Below are 16720 nucleotides of genomic sequence, written 5' to 3' on the forward strand. Positions count from 1 at the left end.
TATATAAACATGCGGTCTTTATCGCATCAGAAGTTTTCGAGATATGAATTATTAAAGTTGCAATTTGGTTGAAAAGTGCCAATAAATAATTTACATTATTTGTCTAAAGGTAAAATAATCTATCACATTTTTATTTGAACGTAACTCCCCGCGCTGTTTAATGACGTTACTATTATATGTATATATTATTGTAAATATTTTATTGCCTACCAAGATTTCTCTGTTATCTGCTGACCACATGGGTTCTTATCTAATTTGTTTCTTGCTAAGCATTTGTTTTCAATGCACGAGTCCGGGCCGGTCAGGGCAGGGGAGATCTGTATGTTGGCTCTTTTAAAGTTCGGAGTCGAAAAGTGGAAAAACCGGTATCTTTTTTCGTTTTTATTGACACAAAAACTAGAAGTTATTGTCTGTAAATTATTTACTTTTAAATGTCTAACGTCGAGCGTGGCTGCTGCTTGGATGGGTGACCGCTGAGCGATCCTATCCTTGCAAGCAGACCGTCTGCCCGGCCGTTGGTGGTTGTTCGGGAGTCACCTTTAAGCTGCTGGTCCTCAGGTTTTAAGTGTTAGAGAGAACTTCATAGCCCCTAACTTCGCCTGGTAAAATAAGACACCTTTTTTTTAACAGAAATATTCAACTTCACTTTCATTCAAGTGATTATTTAATATATTTCAGAAAAGTAGGCCTAAGTACTACTTATTTACAAACTGTCAAACTAAATAAATATATATTTATTTATTTCTGTAAAATTAAAGATTCTAAAAGATTATGGCAGTGAACATTCCAAGTGCAGAATCACTACGCTCAAATTTGAATGATAACATAGTATTTGAATTTTTCTGTAAAGTGAGTAAAGATTTCGGTGGCCTTCAGTTTGTTGTGACATGACTATGCAGTTTAATATATTGATTAAAACTTTTAAAATTACCTGGCAACACATGTTCATATCTTATCATACACCAGTTGGTGAGATAAATTGTTAATGAAGTGGTACGTTTTTGAGGGCCCTATTTCAGTTATAGGCCTGTGTTTATATTGTTATATTGTAGCTGCTGTCATAGTTTGGATTTAACGACCCAATTAAATTAAGAACTGGTAGTTATTTGAATCATTCTATTTTTTCATTTTTTGCTTTAGGAAGGTTTGCGTGGAGTTTATCTGTGAGTATAGCAATACTTCTTAATATATTACGGTGCATATACTATATTACATTAAATTACACATGTGATATTATCCATATTATATATTTATTTAAATATTTAATAAATTATAATATTCAATATTATATAAAATATATCAGGATTAGAATCCTGCTCCAATAGACTTCAGTCTATTAGAGCAAGTTCTTCCTTTCTGTTTATTGGGCTTTTTTGAAATAAATTAGGCTACTGTACTTATACATAATATAACAACAAATTAAATAAAGCTGCTGTACTTATACATTATACAAACAAATTAAGTTAGGCTACTGTACTTCTACACTTTAAACAACACATTAAATGTTAAAGCATCAACACTGTAGTTAATGCTTGATAAATAAGGAAGCTAAAAACTAACTCAATAAAAGGTTAATTAGAGATGTAAAAACTATACAAAGAATACAATTATTTCTATAATTATTATGAGACCCCCAAATGAACAATTAGAAATGTGCAATGTAGTGTATATAAAATACACTTGAAAAAGTGTTAGTTTTAAATAAAAGAGAATTGTTACGTGTAACTAATTGTGAAGAAATTCAGAAAAGTAAATACTAAATTTAAATGATTAATAACGATGAAGATTCGTACCTCCTCATCTCGTGGTCGGATAAACCAGTCCTTCATGATTTATTATAGGGATTAATCACCAAACTTGTACAAAAAAATCATCTTAGTGTACAATTTTTATGTCATCAGTATTAACAGCCAAATAAACTAGTTGACATGATTTTAAATACTCGCTCCACTAATGAATGCGTTTACTAATGTTTGGTATAAAGCGCGATAGTAGTCTGAATTACAGAGACATCTAGCGAAATTATTTAGAATTAAGTTGAAGAGTTCTTCAAATGGACCTTTTTGTTAGCAGGGTGCGGAAACTGGGCTTTGCCCCAGTGGTGTAGCTACCTTGGGTGGCACCCGGTGAGAAGTTGATGGTGTCACTCCATCGAAAGTAAAAAGCAATAAGTTTTATATGATAAAGGTCATGGATATAATATATTTTTTCTTTATATTATCTATCACTATAGAATAACACACGTTTAACAATTCACGCCAACCAAACACAATACACTTCACGAAACAAATGAGAAATGTTGCAACTGAAACGTCAAAGATCACGAGTATGGGACGGGGAATCGCCCACGACAGCGTCAGACTCTTTTGCGGGAATCCCCGAATTATACATAGAGCTTAGCTAATGCTAGTGGAGGAATCCCCGAAAAAGAAATGTCTGTGCTAGCGATTTATTTTTGTTTGTTTGTAAATTGTCCTTAAAGTTGAGAGACCGGGTGGGTGTTACCCAAAAAAAGGTGACACTCGGTGCGGCCCCCCCGCCGCCCCCTTTGCTACGCCACTGCTTTGCCCACTGGTTGATGTCTGAAGTATAGCTGTAAAAACATATTTGCACTCGTATATCAATCAGTACTGTGAGTTATTACGGTTGATCGTCTACGATAGCTGCTGGACGAGGCCATAATATTTCCGCTAGTCCATTGCGGATGGCGATGTCTTAACGTGTGGCAAGCCTGGCATGGCTGCTCTAGGGAATAGTTTTTCTGCAGTGTTGTATTGGCATACTTTCGCAGCGTCGAACCGTCAAGCACCTACGTATCGTAGTGTTACGTACAAACCAGGGTAGCCTTGCTTTGGCACGATATCAGCTCTCTCTTGCTGGTTCCACCAAGCGGCAGATGAATACATCAGTGTAGAGAGTATTATTAGTAGAAATAATTTCAACTTCACGCGACGGAAAGCGATGAACTTCGGTAAAGTAGTGGTATTATACAGCCCGTAATAAGTCCCGCCTCGACAACATTGATATGTGTGTGGCTTGAGAAGTTTAACCTGAACTCAACAGTAACGCCAAGGTATTTAACTGTTCCATCCCACGCCATCGATTCATTATTATGAGTAACAGGACATTTTGCATGCCTCCAGTAGTGAATAAAAAGATTCATTCATTCGTTGGCGTGGCCACTATTGAATCACAAGTGACCCTTTGTTGTGGTAGGACCATCATCGAAATCTCGAGCAGGTGGGTCTGGAGGCTGTGTACACGGGCTGGGCTACAACAGTGATATTGCTGCTCAAGATGGGCCTATACAGATGGGAGAGTACGCGCGCTTGATCTGGGAGCCCGCGATTCCCGAAATTTAATGAGATCCTAGGAGCCTCGACGCGGTGACGTCTATGACCTAGAGCCCGCCGGAGAGTCGCTCGATCCCTCCAATCCCTCCAGACCGCACCATGCCCGTCAAAATTCAAACTTCACGTATCGGTGACGATCGGTGATGTGGACTTGCAGGTTGTAAACTGCGCTGCAATTCTTTCACCGTGTGATGGCCGACACACGTGTCGGGCGCGGTACGGGTATGTGTGATCCGGCCTTTAATTGGGCAACTCCCTCTGTAACTAAAGCATCAGGAAGTTCTCTCCTCAGTAACCTGACAAGCAAACGCCAGGTGACTTCCGGTTGACTTTAAGCAGCGTAGCGGCAGATGTCAGTAGACAGAACCATGGTTGAAATTCTGGCATCTGTGACATTCGGGGACACCTTTTGTTGAATTAAAACTACCAACTTGGATCTGAAGGCCAAGGAGAGCCAAACGTTCCCAGCGACTTTCGCCTTCAAATGGACCAAAGATCACGTTAAGTAGAGGTTCTTTGACCGAGTGATGATATTGTAGCCTTCAACTTGGAGGCGCTGTAAAAGGTATTATTTCTCATTAATTATTTACGAGTATAATTAAAAGGTATCTATGTGCAAATATTTATTGATTGAGGGGACTTAAAACCAGTATAGGAGTGATTAATAGAGAGTTGCTGCTAACCTTGGAGCACCTTGACTTCCTAATTAAAATTCAGCATTAACATTTACGATTGTGCACAATAAGTTATTTAATATAATTATAGTAAGTCAGTATATTTACGAGTTTTTATAATGATTAGATATGTAAGGGGACTGAAAGAAGTCGTATTAAGTTACATTACGTTATTTTTTTAAATCTAAACACATGTTGATAAAAAACAAAGAAGTTTTCATTTAGTGCATTTAGTCGGTCTTGGCAAGTGTAATTATATTGTTTATGATTCTTAATTATGTAAGTTTTTAATTTATTTGATGTATGTTTTGTGGCAGAATGAGAAAATAAATATATTATATATATATATATATATATATATATATATATATATATATCTAATAACTACGAAACGCGTTAAATGTGATTTTGGGTAAGGCAACAGCTTCCATAGACGACATAAGCTTTTATCATTTTTGTGTTGTATAATAAAGACTAGTCAAGATTTGTGTGCAAAACTTCATTCATGCAGCAGACGTAGCCTATAAACGATACAGGAAAAATTGTTAACAATGAACTTGCGTCCGCAGTGTATGTAAATTTTTGTAGATAGCCACCCTAGAAGGTCGCCACAAAATGATTTGTTTGCGTGTTATAGAATTAGATACAGCATAATGTTTTGGGGTTATTTGTAATGCAAATTCGTCTAATAGTCTTCTGTCTCCAAAATAGGGCTCTGAGAATAGTTTGGGAATTTGACCAACGGGAGAGTTGTAAGGGTTTTTTCCGATCATGCGGTACACTAACGTTGGCAAGCCCTTTAATTTACCGTAACATGTTGTATATTTATAAAAACAGAAAAAATGTTGTTGTTTTACTCGTATATCAATTTTATAATTCAAAACACAAATAAAACCTTGTAATTAATAAATTCAGACTATCTCTATTTTAACAATTTTCTCCTTTTCTTCGGTCCAAAATTATTTAGTTTTCTTCCTCAGTCCATTAGAAGAGAATTATGTAAAACAGTATAATAATAAACAAATACAAATTTAATAAATTAAGTTTATTTAAACCAATACATACGAAAAATATAACCGAAATGCAATATATGTTTATTAAATGTAATTCTTTTAATGTGGTGTTTGTTTATTATTGGCCTATTTAAAATTTTTCTCTTAAAAATTAAATCCTCTAAAAAAATTTAGTTAAAAAAAAGTTTGCGAGTTTATAACCTATTTAATGAAGTTAATGTACTTACAATCTAAAGGAAACATGTTTTTCGAGACCGAATTTTGAATATTTTATCTGATATCTCAGATTTAGGTGATCTTACAAGTCTGGTACGTATTTTATTCCATTTTTCAGTTCGTTTTACATAAATCCGGTAAATTTAACACCTAAATTTACGCTATCAGTTTCGCTTTATTACCGTCCTCTCCCAGAAAACATCACATCATAATTTGAAAATTTGAAACATTTTTGTTTTGTTGCAAAAATGTATAATACGGAAGAGATAAGGTTTTTAGTTTATTCCGAGCGCCTTCATGTTGAGAACTGCACATCTCAGCAACAATTATTTAAAGTGCCGCTATCTTCGCGCTCTAGACGATATAGTACGGGAGCTGAGCAACTTTTCTAAAACAAGAATTTCAGGTCAGCTGATTTTTTGATATGCTGTCTTTCTTGCTCTTTCGGTTGGAGTCCGGGCTATCTGGCTGGCGGTAGTGGTTGCGTTTATTAATGCGCATCTTACCTGCACAGGTAAAAATCCTGAAGTTTAAAAGAATTTTTTGTATGCGTAATTTTCAATTTTTTCCCTTTAGATAGATCTACCAGACATTAATTTTTTATTGCCAGACATTTTTACTGTTGTTAATTTATGTGCCATAACGCGAAAATTTTATTTTTTTAAATAAAAAATTCAAAGTATTTTAGAATGTCTGTAATTTTTTATATATTATGTTATTTAAACATAAAATAATCTAAAATTAATTTGCCAGACATTAATTCGATTGTTAAATATTAAATTTAAATAAAAACTTAATGAAAAATATTGCGGTTATGATGTTTGTGGTTGGAGAGAGACAGTTTGAAGTGCAAGAGAGACAGCGGACGGCACAGCGCTTCGGCTAGTGTATAACAGAATATTTTTTAGGAATGAGACAGAAAATAATTGCAAAAATACATTACTTACGCTTTTTCTTGTAAAATAAAACTTGGGATAAAAAAAATTTTAACATAAAAATTAAAATAAGTATAAATTGAAAAGGATGGAATTAAAAACATAGATAGCATAGAAGGTTCAAAAATTACATTTTTTATTCAAAAGCGATTATAAAATGTAAATTACAAATATTTAATGTAAAGTTTTTGTTTGTAAATTTCAAATATTTTCATTCTATAATAGTGTCACAAAAAAGGCGGCATCTTCATAATAATCATCGTCATCATCATCTTCCCTGTCACTGTCAGAATTATTTATATCATCGTCTTGGGAATTGTCATTGTCTTCCAATACTCTATCATCTGTAAAAAATAGATTAAAATTTCTGTAATTGTTTTTTATATAATAATTCAGTTTTTATTGATAAAATGTTCTATTTTATACTTACTTTGAATAATAACATCTGAAACTGTGGACCAGATAAAATCATATTTATCATTGTTGATGGTCCAACCGGAAGCAACTGGAGATAAAGATATTGAGTGTTTTAAGTGAGCATTTCTCCATAGCTTAGTCACATAGCGAACTCTTAATAAATGTTGGAGCAATTCTGCTTTACAGGGTGCAAACTGGATGAGTCGAAGTTACGATAATTTTTTTTTTAAGTTCTCATCGGATTTTTTTGACTGAAAAAGTGCTTGAGAATAGATGAAATCGAACATCATTAACATTCGAAGAAGTTTTAACTCTATACATTTGAAAAATAAACTTCTCAAGGGGTACAAAGGTAGTTTCAAGTATTTCTTCGTCACCCCGATATAATATTTTGAAAAGCTAATTGATATTCGTTCGATTTTCTCTAATATTTTAAAAGGTCTAACTTTGCCTTTTCTAAAAAATGCTGGTGTGTAATCGCACCCCGGGTGATTGCGTGGAAGCATGGCAAAGCTTTACATAAAGATACTCCAAGTATTTGGTATATTTCATTGACGTTTATATATCGTGATGATTTTCCTACGCCCATATCCATCCAGATTTTTAAAGATGAGTTTAAGTGATACATATTTCTCAGAAGTATAATTAAAATATAAGAGTCAGAACAGCGTATAAACAACTTCAGCGTCAAAATCGATTTGATAAATATGAAAAATGATCCTAGAATCAGCTTCTTCGTGTTCTTCACATGATAATGATTCCTTTCAGTTGTTTTAATCACTTTGTTATTTGAAACCATGTAAGAATAACATTTATTGTAACTTACATAAATATTTTTTTATTAGCAATAAAAGGTACCATATCTTCACTATCCCAGTGATCTATAAAAGAGTTTCCTAGAGCTTCTTTTAAATTGTATATTTTTAAGTTCTGCTGCAAAATTATGTGGTCGAGCTTGTGATTTGGACCAATTTATATTGGACTGGTTGCTTCTTCTCGACGTGAACGTTCGCAATCTTTGATAGACGGCGAGAAATACTGGTCAAAGACAATGTCAATAGATTTCATTTGGGAGATAGTACTCATAAACTTTTTTTAGATATACCATCATACGTTTACAAGACAAACATCAAAAGATGACGGTTGTTGATGTATAGTGTTACCAATTTTTTTCGATGAGCTTTGCTAATTGTGATTTATCAGTTTTACAAATTTGAACCATCTGGGTGACACATTGATGTTGGCATAGGGGGTGAGTGGGAATGTCAAAACCTTCTCAATGTGAACCTTGTGAGTCAGAGAAATCCCCAGCATTCTACCAAATAAATCTCTTTGCATTCGCAACTCAACGACTTTATTTCCTAACTTCTTTTTCTTCGAACCTCAGCAAAATTAAAACTTTATTTTTTGTTATTGCTTTATCAAATCTATTCCCATCTTCAATGCATTCACTGATAAATTGTTTTCTTAAAGTCTCACCATTCTCTTCAATAATTAGTAAAAATCAGTAAACGTCAGGAGAAGCAGGCTTTGAAGTAGCAATGTTGTATAGATTTTCTTTGTCTACTTTTGAATCAAATGGATTGCAATTTTTATCGAGAATTTCAATAAAATAAGCAATTTGTTTTCCATAGATTTTAATTCTGTTCGGTTGTAATTCTGCCGTAACATCTTGTATAAGTATCTTAAGCCACAAACATCCAAGACATGTGATATTAACGCTGCTCTTATGCTGTGGCTTTTGGTCCAGCGTTGATGTGCAGCAGCTAAAGAATTAGTAAAGTGAGCAATTCCGCTCAGTCGTTTAGCTGCATCGGCATTATATCGTTTGCTCCAGTGTAAGATCTATTGGTATTCGTGAAAATGGCTTATCAGTTTCTTTTGACTCCAAAACATCCTTTATTAAAATCATCTTGTAGTCCAGGGTGGGTTTTATCGACATTTATTTAAAATAATCTGAATATTTTACACAATAATGAGCGTAGTTAGGTTGATTTACAATATAAAAAATAAGTTCGTCATTTTTGAATTACGTGCGTAAACATTTGAAAGTCACCCATACGTATACTTCTCGAAAGATTTATGTAATAACTAATCAACTAGATGTAGATCATGTTGAACTGTGCTGTTTTTTCCATGGTTACCTTGCCTGGTTTTTTGCTACGTATTCTTGTATGAATTGAGCAGTTGCGATAACATTTCATTAGGTAATACATAAATCAGTGTCCGTTGATTGATGAGAAGGAAAAAGTTTTTTTCTCCTGATATTCTAAAAGGTCTTCATAAATTTGTCCTTTTACAAAAATCATATTCAGCATTCTTACTTTTTCCAAAAATTGATCAAAATGTAACATCTGTAAGCTTAATGCCATCAACGGATGTAGACGTTTGCAACGATTAAAGTGTTAACCCTCAATTATTCCATTTGCAGACCCTGTAGCAATGATTTTACTCTCAATCATCATGTGCGATTGACACAAAATTGACAAATAAACACAAAACACAACACAAACATGTGACTTTAGACTGACGACATGTATTGTTGTCCATTTGCCGAAGCGCTGCCGTCGCTTTCTGTCTCTCTTGCACTTCAAACTGTCTCTCTCCAACCACAAGCATCATACCTGCAATACTTTTTCATTACCTCTTTATTTATATTTAATATATTTAACAATCGAAATAACGTCTGGTAAATTAATTTTAGATTATTTTATGTTTAAATAACATAATATAAAAATTACAGACATTCTAAAATACTTTCAATTTTTTATAAAAAAAAAATAAAATTTCGCGTTTATGGCACATAATTAACAACAGTAAAAATGTCTGGCAATAAAAAATTAATGTCTGGTAGATCTATCTAAAGGGAAAAATTGAAAAATTACGCATACAAAAATTCTTTTAAACTTCAGGATTTTTACCTGTGCAGGTAAGATGCGCATTAATAAACGCAACCACTACCGCCAGCCAGATAGCCCGGACTCCAACCGAAAGAGCAAGAAAGACAGCATATCAAAAAATCAGCTGACCTGAAATTCTCTCTCGAAAACGTTGCTAGCTCCTATACTAATAGTGACGACAACTTAACCTCACTGTCACTCTTCACACAATCCAATGAACTGTTGCATCGATCCATTACATCGATCATGATGTTTTGCATTAATCCAATTAAAGCAGGTCTTATTCATCTGTTTCCGTTTCGTGTTTTGGCGGGAAAGTGAAAGTGGTAGATTGATTCTTTGGAGTGGTATGTTGTGGCGCTGATTTGATTCTTTGGAGTGGTATGTTGTGGTGCTGATTGTGCTGTTATCTTTTGAGGTTATAAGGTTACTTGTATATTCTAGATTTTAGCCCCAGCTTATTAAAACAACAAGTATTGTGTAGTGGCTAAAGTAAACATTTACCGTTATTGTAATAAAAAGGTTATTTTGTAGTGGTAGTTAAAGTCATGCAATAACTAGGCCTAAGCCTAATATTATTGTAAGTACTAGAATAGAAGCAAAATATATTCTTCTGTTGTGTTCAAACAGCAGGTACCGGTACAATTATAATTATCTATACTGAATTCATTTAAAACTAGTCCTTGAAGGTTATGACATTTATGATTTAGATGATGCACATTTTATCACGATATTAGTTATTTATAGCGTTTACATACTACTTTGTTAAACTTTTTGTTTTTCAACCTCCAGTAGTAAGTCTTTGGCAGATCCACGGGAAGGGCCATCTCTGAGATTAAAAAAGACGTGGCAAAATTAACATCGTATTTTAACCATAAAAATAACATAAATTAATAAACTAAAGTTTGATTATGAGTAAATTTTATTCTAAAAATCTATTTCTTTGCAATATAAACTTGCAAAATTTCTTATTACAGAAAAGATAATGTTTATCTAAAACCAAGGTGGTTCCTTCCGGAAATCAGAAAACTCCCCGCCTTTCATGGAGTAGTCTAAATCACTATAAAACAACGAACAAATTTAAATGAGATAAAAAAAATTCAATTCAAGTGCTATTAATAAATGTGTATCATGTGTGTGTGTGTGTTTTTTTTTTATATACCGTATACATTTATAAATAAATAATATAATATATCACACACACACACACACACACACACACACACACACACACACACACACACACACACACACACACACACACTCACACTCATATATATATATATATATATATATATATATATATGTTTATATATATATATTTATATATATATTTTATATATATATATATATATATATATATATATATATATATATAAATAAAACACAATCAGTGAACTATAAAACTTGAACCTCAAGTCAACTAAGCATTCCAACCATCTGACTTTTTTTCATAAATGTACGGATGAAAATTGAATGCATAAGGGTTTCTCTATCAAAGTGCCTTTTTACAACGAGAAAGCCAGCAAAATATTTGCAGATGCGTCTAAATCCTTACTTTAACAAAGAATTGCTCATCACCAACAGAAAAAAAACATCCTCCAAACTGTATTGAAATAAAAACAAAACTGCTCACAAATTTAATTGGCAGTGAATTTACTAACATCCCTCAGAGCATCTAAAGTAGAAGTAAACAAATTTCAACTTCAGATAAAAAAAAGAAAATCTCTAAACTTGAAAAACTGAGACCAACAAAAAATGTATCTCTCACAACAAAAACACGGATGCAAAAAATACAATTTTACTAGTTGAATGTTGTCAAGATGCTAGATTTTTGAAGTAATTGACACTACAAGACTTATGAACTTCACAAAACGTTTACCATCACATGATTCTGGTACACTGGCAATTGTTTAATTTTATAGCATATTCTGTATTAGAATATATAAATTTATCAATGAGAGAATTTTAGTAGAGCTGAAAATATTCTCGGACATGTGAAACCAATTATTTATTTATCTGATTTATTGCAGTGCATTTAGAAGAAATTATACTTTACTTAACGATCACATTAATCACGACATCTCAAACTACAAATATAAACTGGACTTTGCATTGCAAATTACACTGCCACCAGCTACCACAACAGACAAAGAACAGGGGGAGATGTTTAATGAATTAAAAAAGAATATATTGCAATTTTGTAATTAGAGTCATTTAATTTTCTAAATTGTATTGCACAAATATAAAAGTCCGGTATAATAGTATCAACGATAAAAAATTCACTCAATTACCAATTCAAGAGGTGGGGGGCAGACCCTGCCACCTCAATCGACACCATCAAATTTGCATTAATTGCGTATTATTATCATTAAGAGCAACATTGCTTCCTGGATCAAGACAGGCTCCATGTCACATCAATCTCAAGGCTTAAATTGTTATACCTATTACTACTAGTTTAGTTACTAACAAAATTGCTAATCAGTATACAATCTTGGCACCACTCTAAACATCATGAGCCTTGAATGTTTTGATGTTATCATCTAACCAACACTCTTGTGCTGTATAAAAAATACTTCTTTGTTTTTTGTATAAAAGTTTTTATGCGTAAGTTTTACTGCCAAATTTTACAAACGAACCCCCTAAACTAGGATTTTGGAAAAGTTAGATACATTACATGTATTATAGACAAAAAGAAAAAATCTAACTCAAAAAATCACTTGCCTGTGGCAGGCAATGTTGGAAATTTCCTACTTAACTTCATTTGTTTGCAACTGTAATATAATGACTTAAACACTATACGTAAATAAATCCAGTATTTGTCTAAACTATAGTTCTTATACTGGGGGCAATATTAAATGTGCCACATAATATATATATATATATATATATATATATATATATATATCATATTTTATATATATATATATATATATATAAAAATATATATATATATATATATTCAATATAAAAAAATTCAGATGTAATCACTCTGAGAGTCAGTTATGTCTATCTTACAGACTATCTTAATGACTACATCATTGTCCCCACCTGTATTCATGTATGGAGATTTGAGAACAATTTGTATCTTTTGCTTTTTAATATTTTACAGAATATATATTCTGTATTTTTATAATACATTTTATATATATATAATTTATATATATATATAAATTCAGATTTAATCACTCTGAGAGTCAGTTATTGATGTTGAAATAATTTAATATAAGGTACTTGTGTATATGTAATATTTTAAGGTTTTTGTTCCAGGTAAAATGGCACAAGAATGTCCAGCTTGGTTGGATGAGACTTTTCTGGCCTCAGCACTGCAAAGTGAAGATGGAAGTCAAGTGACAATCGTCAAGTTCTCTGTCAAGCCAGCTGTAGCAGCAGGTGACAACTACATGAGTCACATGTACAGGGTCAGAGTGGAGTATACTGTTGCAGAGTCAGAGTCAGGTCTACAGACCACTTCACTTATCGTTAAGATACCCATCTCGAAAGGTGCCATCATGGATGTTTTAGACAGTTCTGATTTTTATGCTAAGGAACCAAGAATATACAATGAACTCTTGCCAAAATTTAGAAAACTAGTCAACTGTGAGTTTGGTCCAACCGTTTATAACTGCCCAATAGAAAATGGAATGATCCTACAGGATTTGAATGCATTAAACTATATCATGTGTGATAAAATGAAGCAGCTCGATTTCTCTCATTGCAAACTCGTCTACAAAACTTTGGCAAAGTTCCATGCATCATCTGTGGCGTGCTATCATAATGACCCTGAATTGATCAAAGGACTTGGGGAAGATAAGATGCGCTCAAGTAGAAGCGAAATGTTTCATTCTTTTATAAAATCTGCCATAAAGCACATCAGAAAGTATCTTGATGAGGCGGAAGGTTGCAAATATGCTAAAGAATTTCTACTGAACAGGGCTGATCATGTATCAGAATCAATAACGAATATGTTACAGCCCAAGATGAACGGCTTGAATGTCCTAAATCATGGAGACTTGTGGATAAACAACTTGTTGTTCAAGTACTCCAACTCTAAAGAAGTAGAGGACGTGAAGTTCATTGATTTTCAAAACACAAGGTGGGGATCTATGGTGCCAGATTTGATCTATTTCCTGTGGACGAGTGCGAACGAGGAAGTGCGAGAGCACAAACAGAATGAGCTGTATTCGTACTACCGAGAGTCTCTCAACTCCAACCTAGAGCAGCTGGGATGTCCAGAGCGTCTGTCTGCACAAGAATTAGAAGACGATCTTCGAGCAGCTTCTGACTTTGTGCTTGTCATCATCAGCGGAACTGTTCCATTTGTTTTGAGTGGACCTGAAGACACCGTCAACATGGAGAATCTGTCATCAGATGAAATCAAAAGTTTTGATATATGTTAGAACACTTATTTAATAGTAAAAGTTTCCAAGAAACCCTTCCAAAGATGATAAAACAGTTTGAAAACTGGATTGCCCCCAACTCAGGGTAGTTAGATTAGAATGTGTTGATACACCATTTATGATTTTTTTTATAATGAAACAAAACAAATATTTTTTTCTTATTATATCCAATTAATACAAAGGTTGAGTAGTCTTGTAGAAATATATTAATTTTGGAAAAATACTTAGCAAAGAAATTGGGCAGAAGTTTTATTTCGTTTTTTATATCGGATGATTGGAAAATTCTGAACACCTTAGCTAACTAAAGAGTATTTGGGAAATTTCCTTAATTAATAGTTAAGTTCATCACATGTATATGTTAATGTTATTCTTAAGAAATATGGCTGAAACGCTGTCATGACCCGGAACAGACCCACCACGCAAGTGTCAAATAATGTCTTCTACAGTGACAGACCGTAAAGTAAAATTAGTCTAAAGTCTGTAATCATAGTCAATCACAAGTGGGTTTCCAGCAGCGTTTATCTTTCTAGCTAACTGTGCATTTTGATTGCGTTAATTCTCAGTCATTACCAGTTGAAAGGCATCAATACTCATTCCTTCCCACTCCCCCCTCAGCCAGCACAATAACATATAAATCAATAACTAGGTAGATTAGTAGTTGGTATATATTCTTAGAATAAATGTGGATATTAATATAGAATATTTTAAGGTTGTCCATACTGGAGGAGCTTTCAAAATAACTCAAGTAAAAATGTATTATTTAGGAGAATCTACTTCTAAACAGTGGTTGGAATCAAAATAGTTTTCAATGTTGCCATGAACATCCATACAACAGCCTACCAGCCCAGACAAGAAAGTAGATTAAAAATAAGGTGCTAAAAGATATAATAAAGTATTTTAGTTCACAAATTACAAAGAATATAAAAAATAACAAAGTTAAAATTAATATAAATAAAAAAATATAAAACAAAAAGCAAAAATAAACAAAAACAATAAAACAGAAATTATCCCATTGTGTTTATTCTTGAAAATTTTGTGAATTGTTTGTTGAACACTACACAAATACCAAATATAAAAACACAGTTATAAACAAATCAAATATACATACATACTCATAAGCAGACACAATGTTAGACATAACAGTGAGTATGAGATTAAATTTATATCAAAAGGTATTTATCATTTATATATTGTTATATAAATTTCCTTTGAGTAATTTCTGTATCTCGAATTATTGAATTTTATTACACCATACAATGAGAAATGTATTCCTATAGATGTAATCTTGATGTTTTGTAGCGATACACTTTACAGATTAATGAATCCTAGGTAAGAAAATAGTATAGCTACAGGACATGGCAAAATCTAACATTTGCAATGGAGTTATTAGTCAGTGGTGGCAGACAGACAAACTGATAAGACTCTAATTTCTAATTTTAGAAATTATTCTTTAAATGTTTATAAGCAGTGCTAATAGTTTCCTTGTATTTTTAATAAATTTATAATTCGTTTGTAGGAATAAACTCATACTGTCTACTAGTTGAAGATTGTATCTTAGTTATTTAAAAATGCCCTACTTCCCAAAACAGAAATAGTTATAAAACATATTTCTAACCTTAAATGTCGCAGGTCTTTAAATTTACTTTACATCAGCGATATACATTGTATTATTTTGTGATTGTAGTTAGAAACGTACCTGAAATCAATTAAATTAATGCATGTCTTTATTACGTTATCTGATTAGCACAATAATATAAATGTGCACACAGATACATATTATGCAGTGACTCAAGTTCTGCTTTTTCATGTTTTACTGTTTATTATTTTTAATCCAAAATTTTTAACCATGAAAATGTGCCTTTTTTCTTAGTTTTTATAAAAGTTGAATAACTTTTCTACAATTTCTAGAATTTCTATAATTATATAATACTGAAAAATGTATTTTATACATACTTATAGCTTGTTCTCAAAATGTTGTTACATGAAATACATAGTTTTCAGTATAAAATTATAGTATTATAGTAGTAATCTATATAAAATTATATTTAGTATATAACTGAAGTGTTTCTTATGCTATTCAATTCATAAGGGGAGGATTTGGTCTTCAGTTTTTTATTTTATACATAACAAACATGCACATAGGTGTATACAGCACGCACACGCACAGACACATACACACACTCGCATACACATACAGTCATGCACACGTGTGCAAACACACACACACAATTTTGGTATAGTATATTTTATTTTTTAACTCGATATGAATGTTATATATCAATGTTTTGAGTTCTATAAATGTGTTGCTTTATATGTTTGAATTCAAATATATAATGCATTGCATTTCTATAAAATGCCATATTTACAAATCCAGTTATTTTATACACCATTGCAAAGGGATGTGATATGTTTAAATTGTTTAACTTTAAAACATATGCATTTTGTAATGATATGTAAAAAAAGGTAAATAAAAAACATAGACTGAGAATAGAGACTCAAAATTATGTATAGAGTGATGCTTTAATGAACGTATTTATAATTTTGTTTTATTTGAGTACTGTGAAATATATTTGCAAATTTAACTAAATAACAAATATGATGTATGTGGAAACTTAATTATTATTTTTATACTGGGGATTTTAATGCTTTGTCCAGATAGTACTATCATATAAGACCAGATATGGGATATATATCTCTGTTTCCAGATATGGATGTGATTATTTTCAGTTAGTCCAGATATGAGATTCCTTAAATGCACTAACTGGTCATATTTGGCCTTATATGGCCATATCTGGTCATATCTAGCCAAATG

At 32.4% G+C, this 16720-nt stretch overlaps 1 protein-coding gene across 5 annotated transcripts; it reads left to right on the forward strand.

Annotated features, from left to right (window-relative positions):
• The first annotated feature begins 997 nt into the window (after positions 1–997).
• Positions 998–15453, forward strand: LOC124362038. 5 transcript variants are annotated; one of them, XM_046816194.1, is made up of 2 exons: positions 998–1098; positions 12779–15453. In XM_046816194.1, the coding sequence occupies exon 2, from the start codon at positions 12784–12786 to the stop codon at positions 13906–13908; it is 1125 nt and encodes a 374-aa protein (XP_046672150.1). In that variant the 5' UTR covers positions 998–1098; positions 12779–12783; the 3' UTR covers positions 13909–15453. The 5 variants fall into 5 exon arrangements, with proteins under 5 accessions (XP_046672150.1, XP_046672147.1, XP_046672146.1 ...); XM_046816191.1 differs by having other exon boundaries at positions 1027–1163; XM_046816190.1 differs by lacking the exon at positions 998–1098 and adding an exon at positions 9691–9855.
• The last annotated feature ends 1267 nt before the right edge of the window (positions 15454–16720 follow it).

The sequence above is a fragment of the Homalodisca vitripennis genome, chromosome 5 (assembly GCF_021130785.1).
Source record: "Homalodisca vitripennis isolate AUS2020 chromosome 5, UT_GWSS_2.1, whole genome shotgun sequence".
Lineage (NCBI taxonomy): Eukaryota > Metazoa > Arthropoda > Insecta > Hemiptera > Cicadellidae > Homalodisca > Homalodisca vitripennis.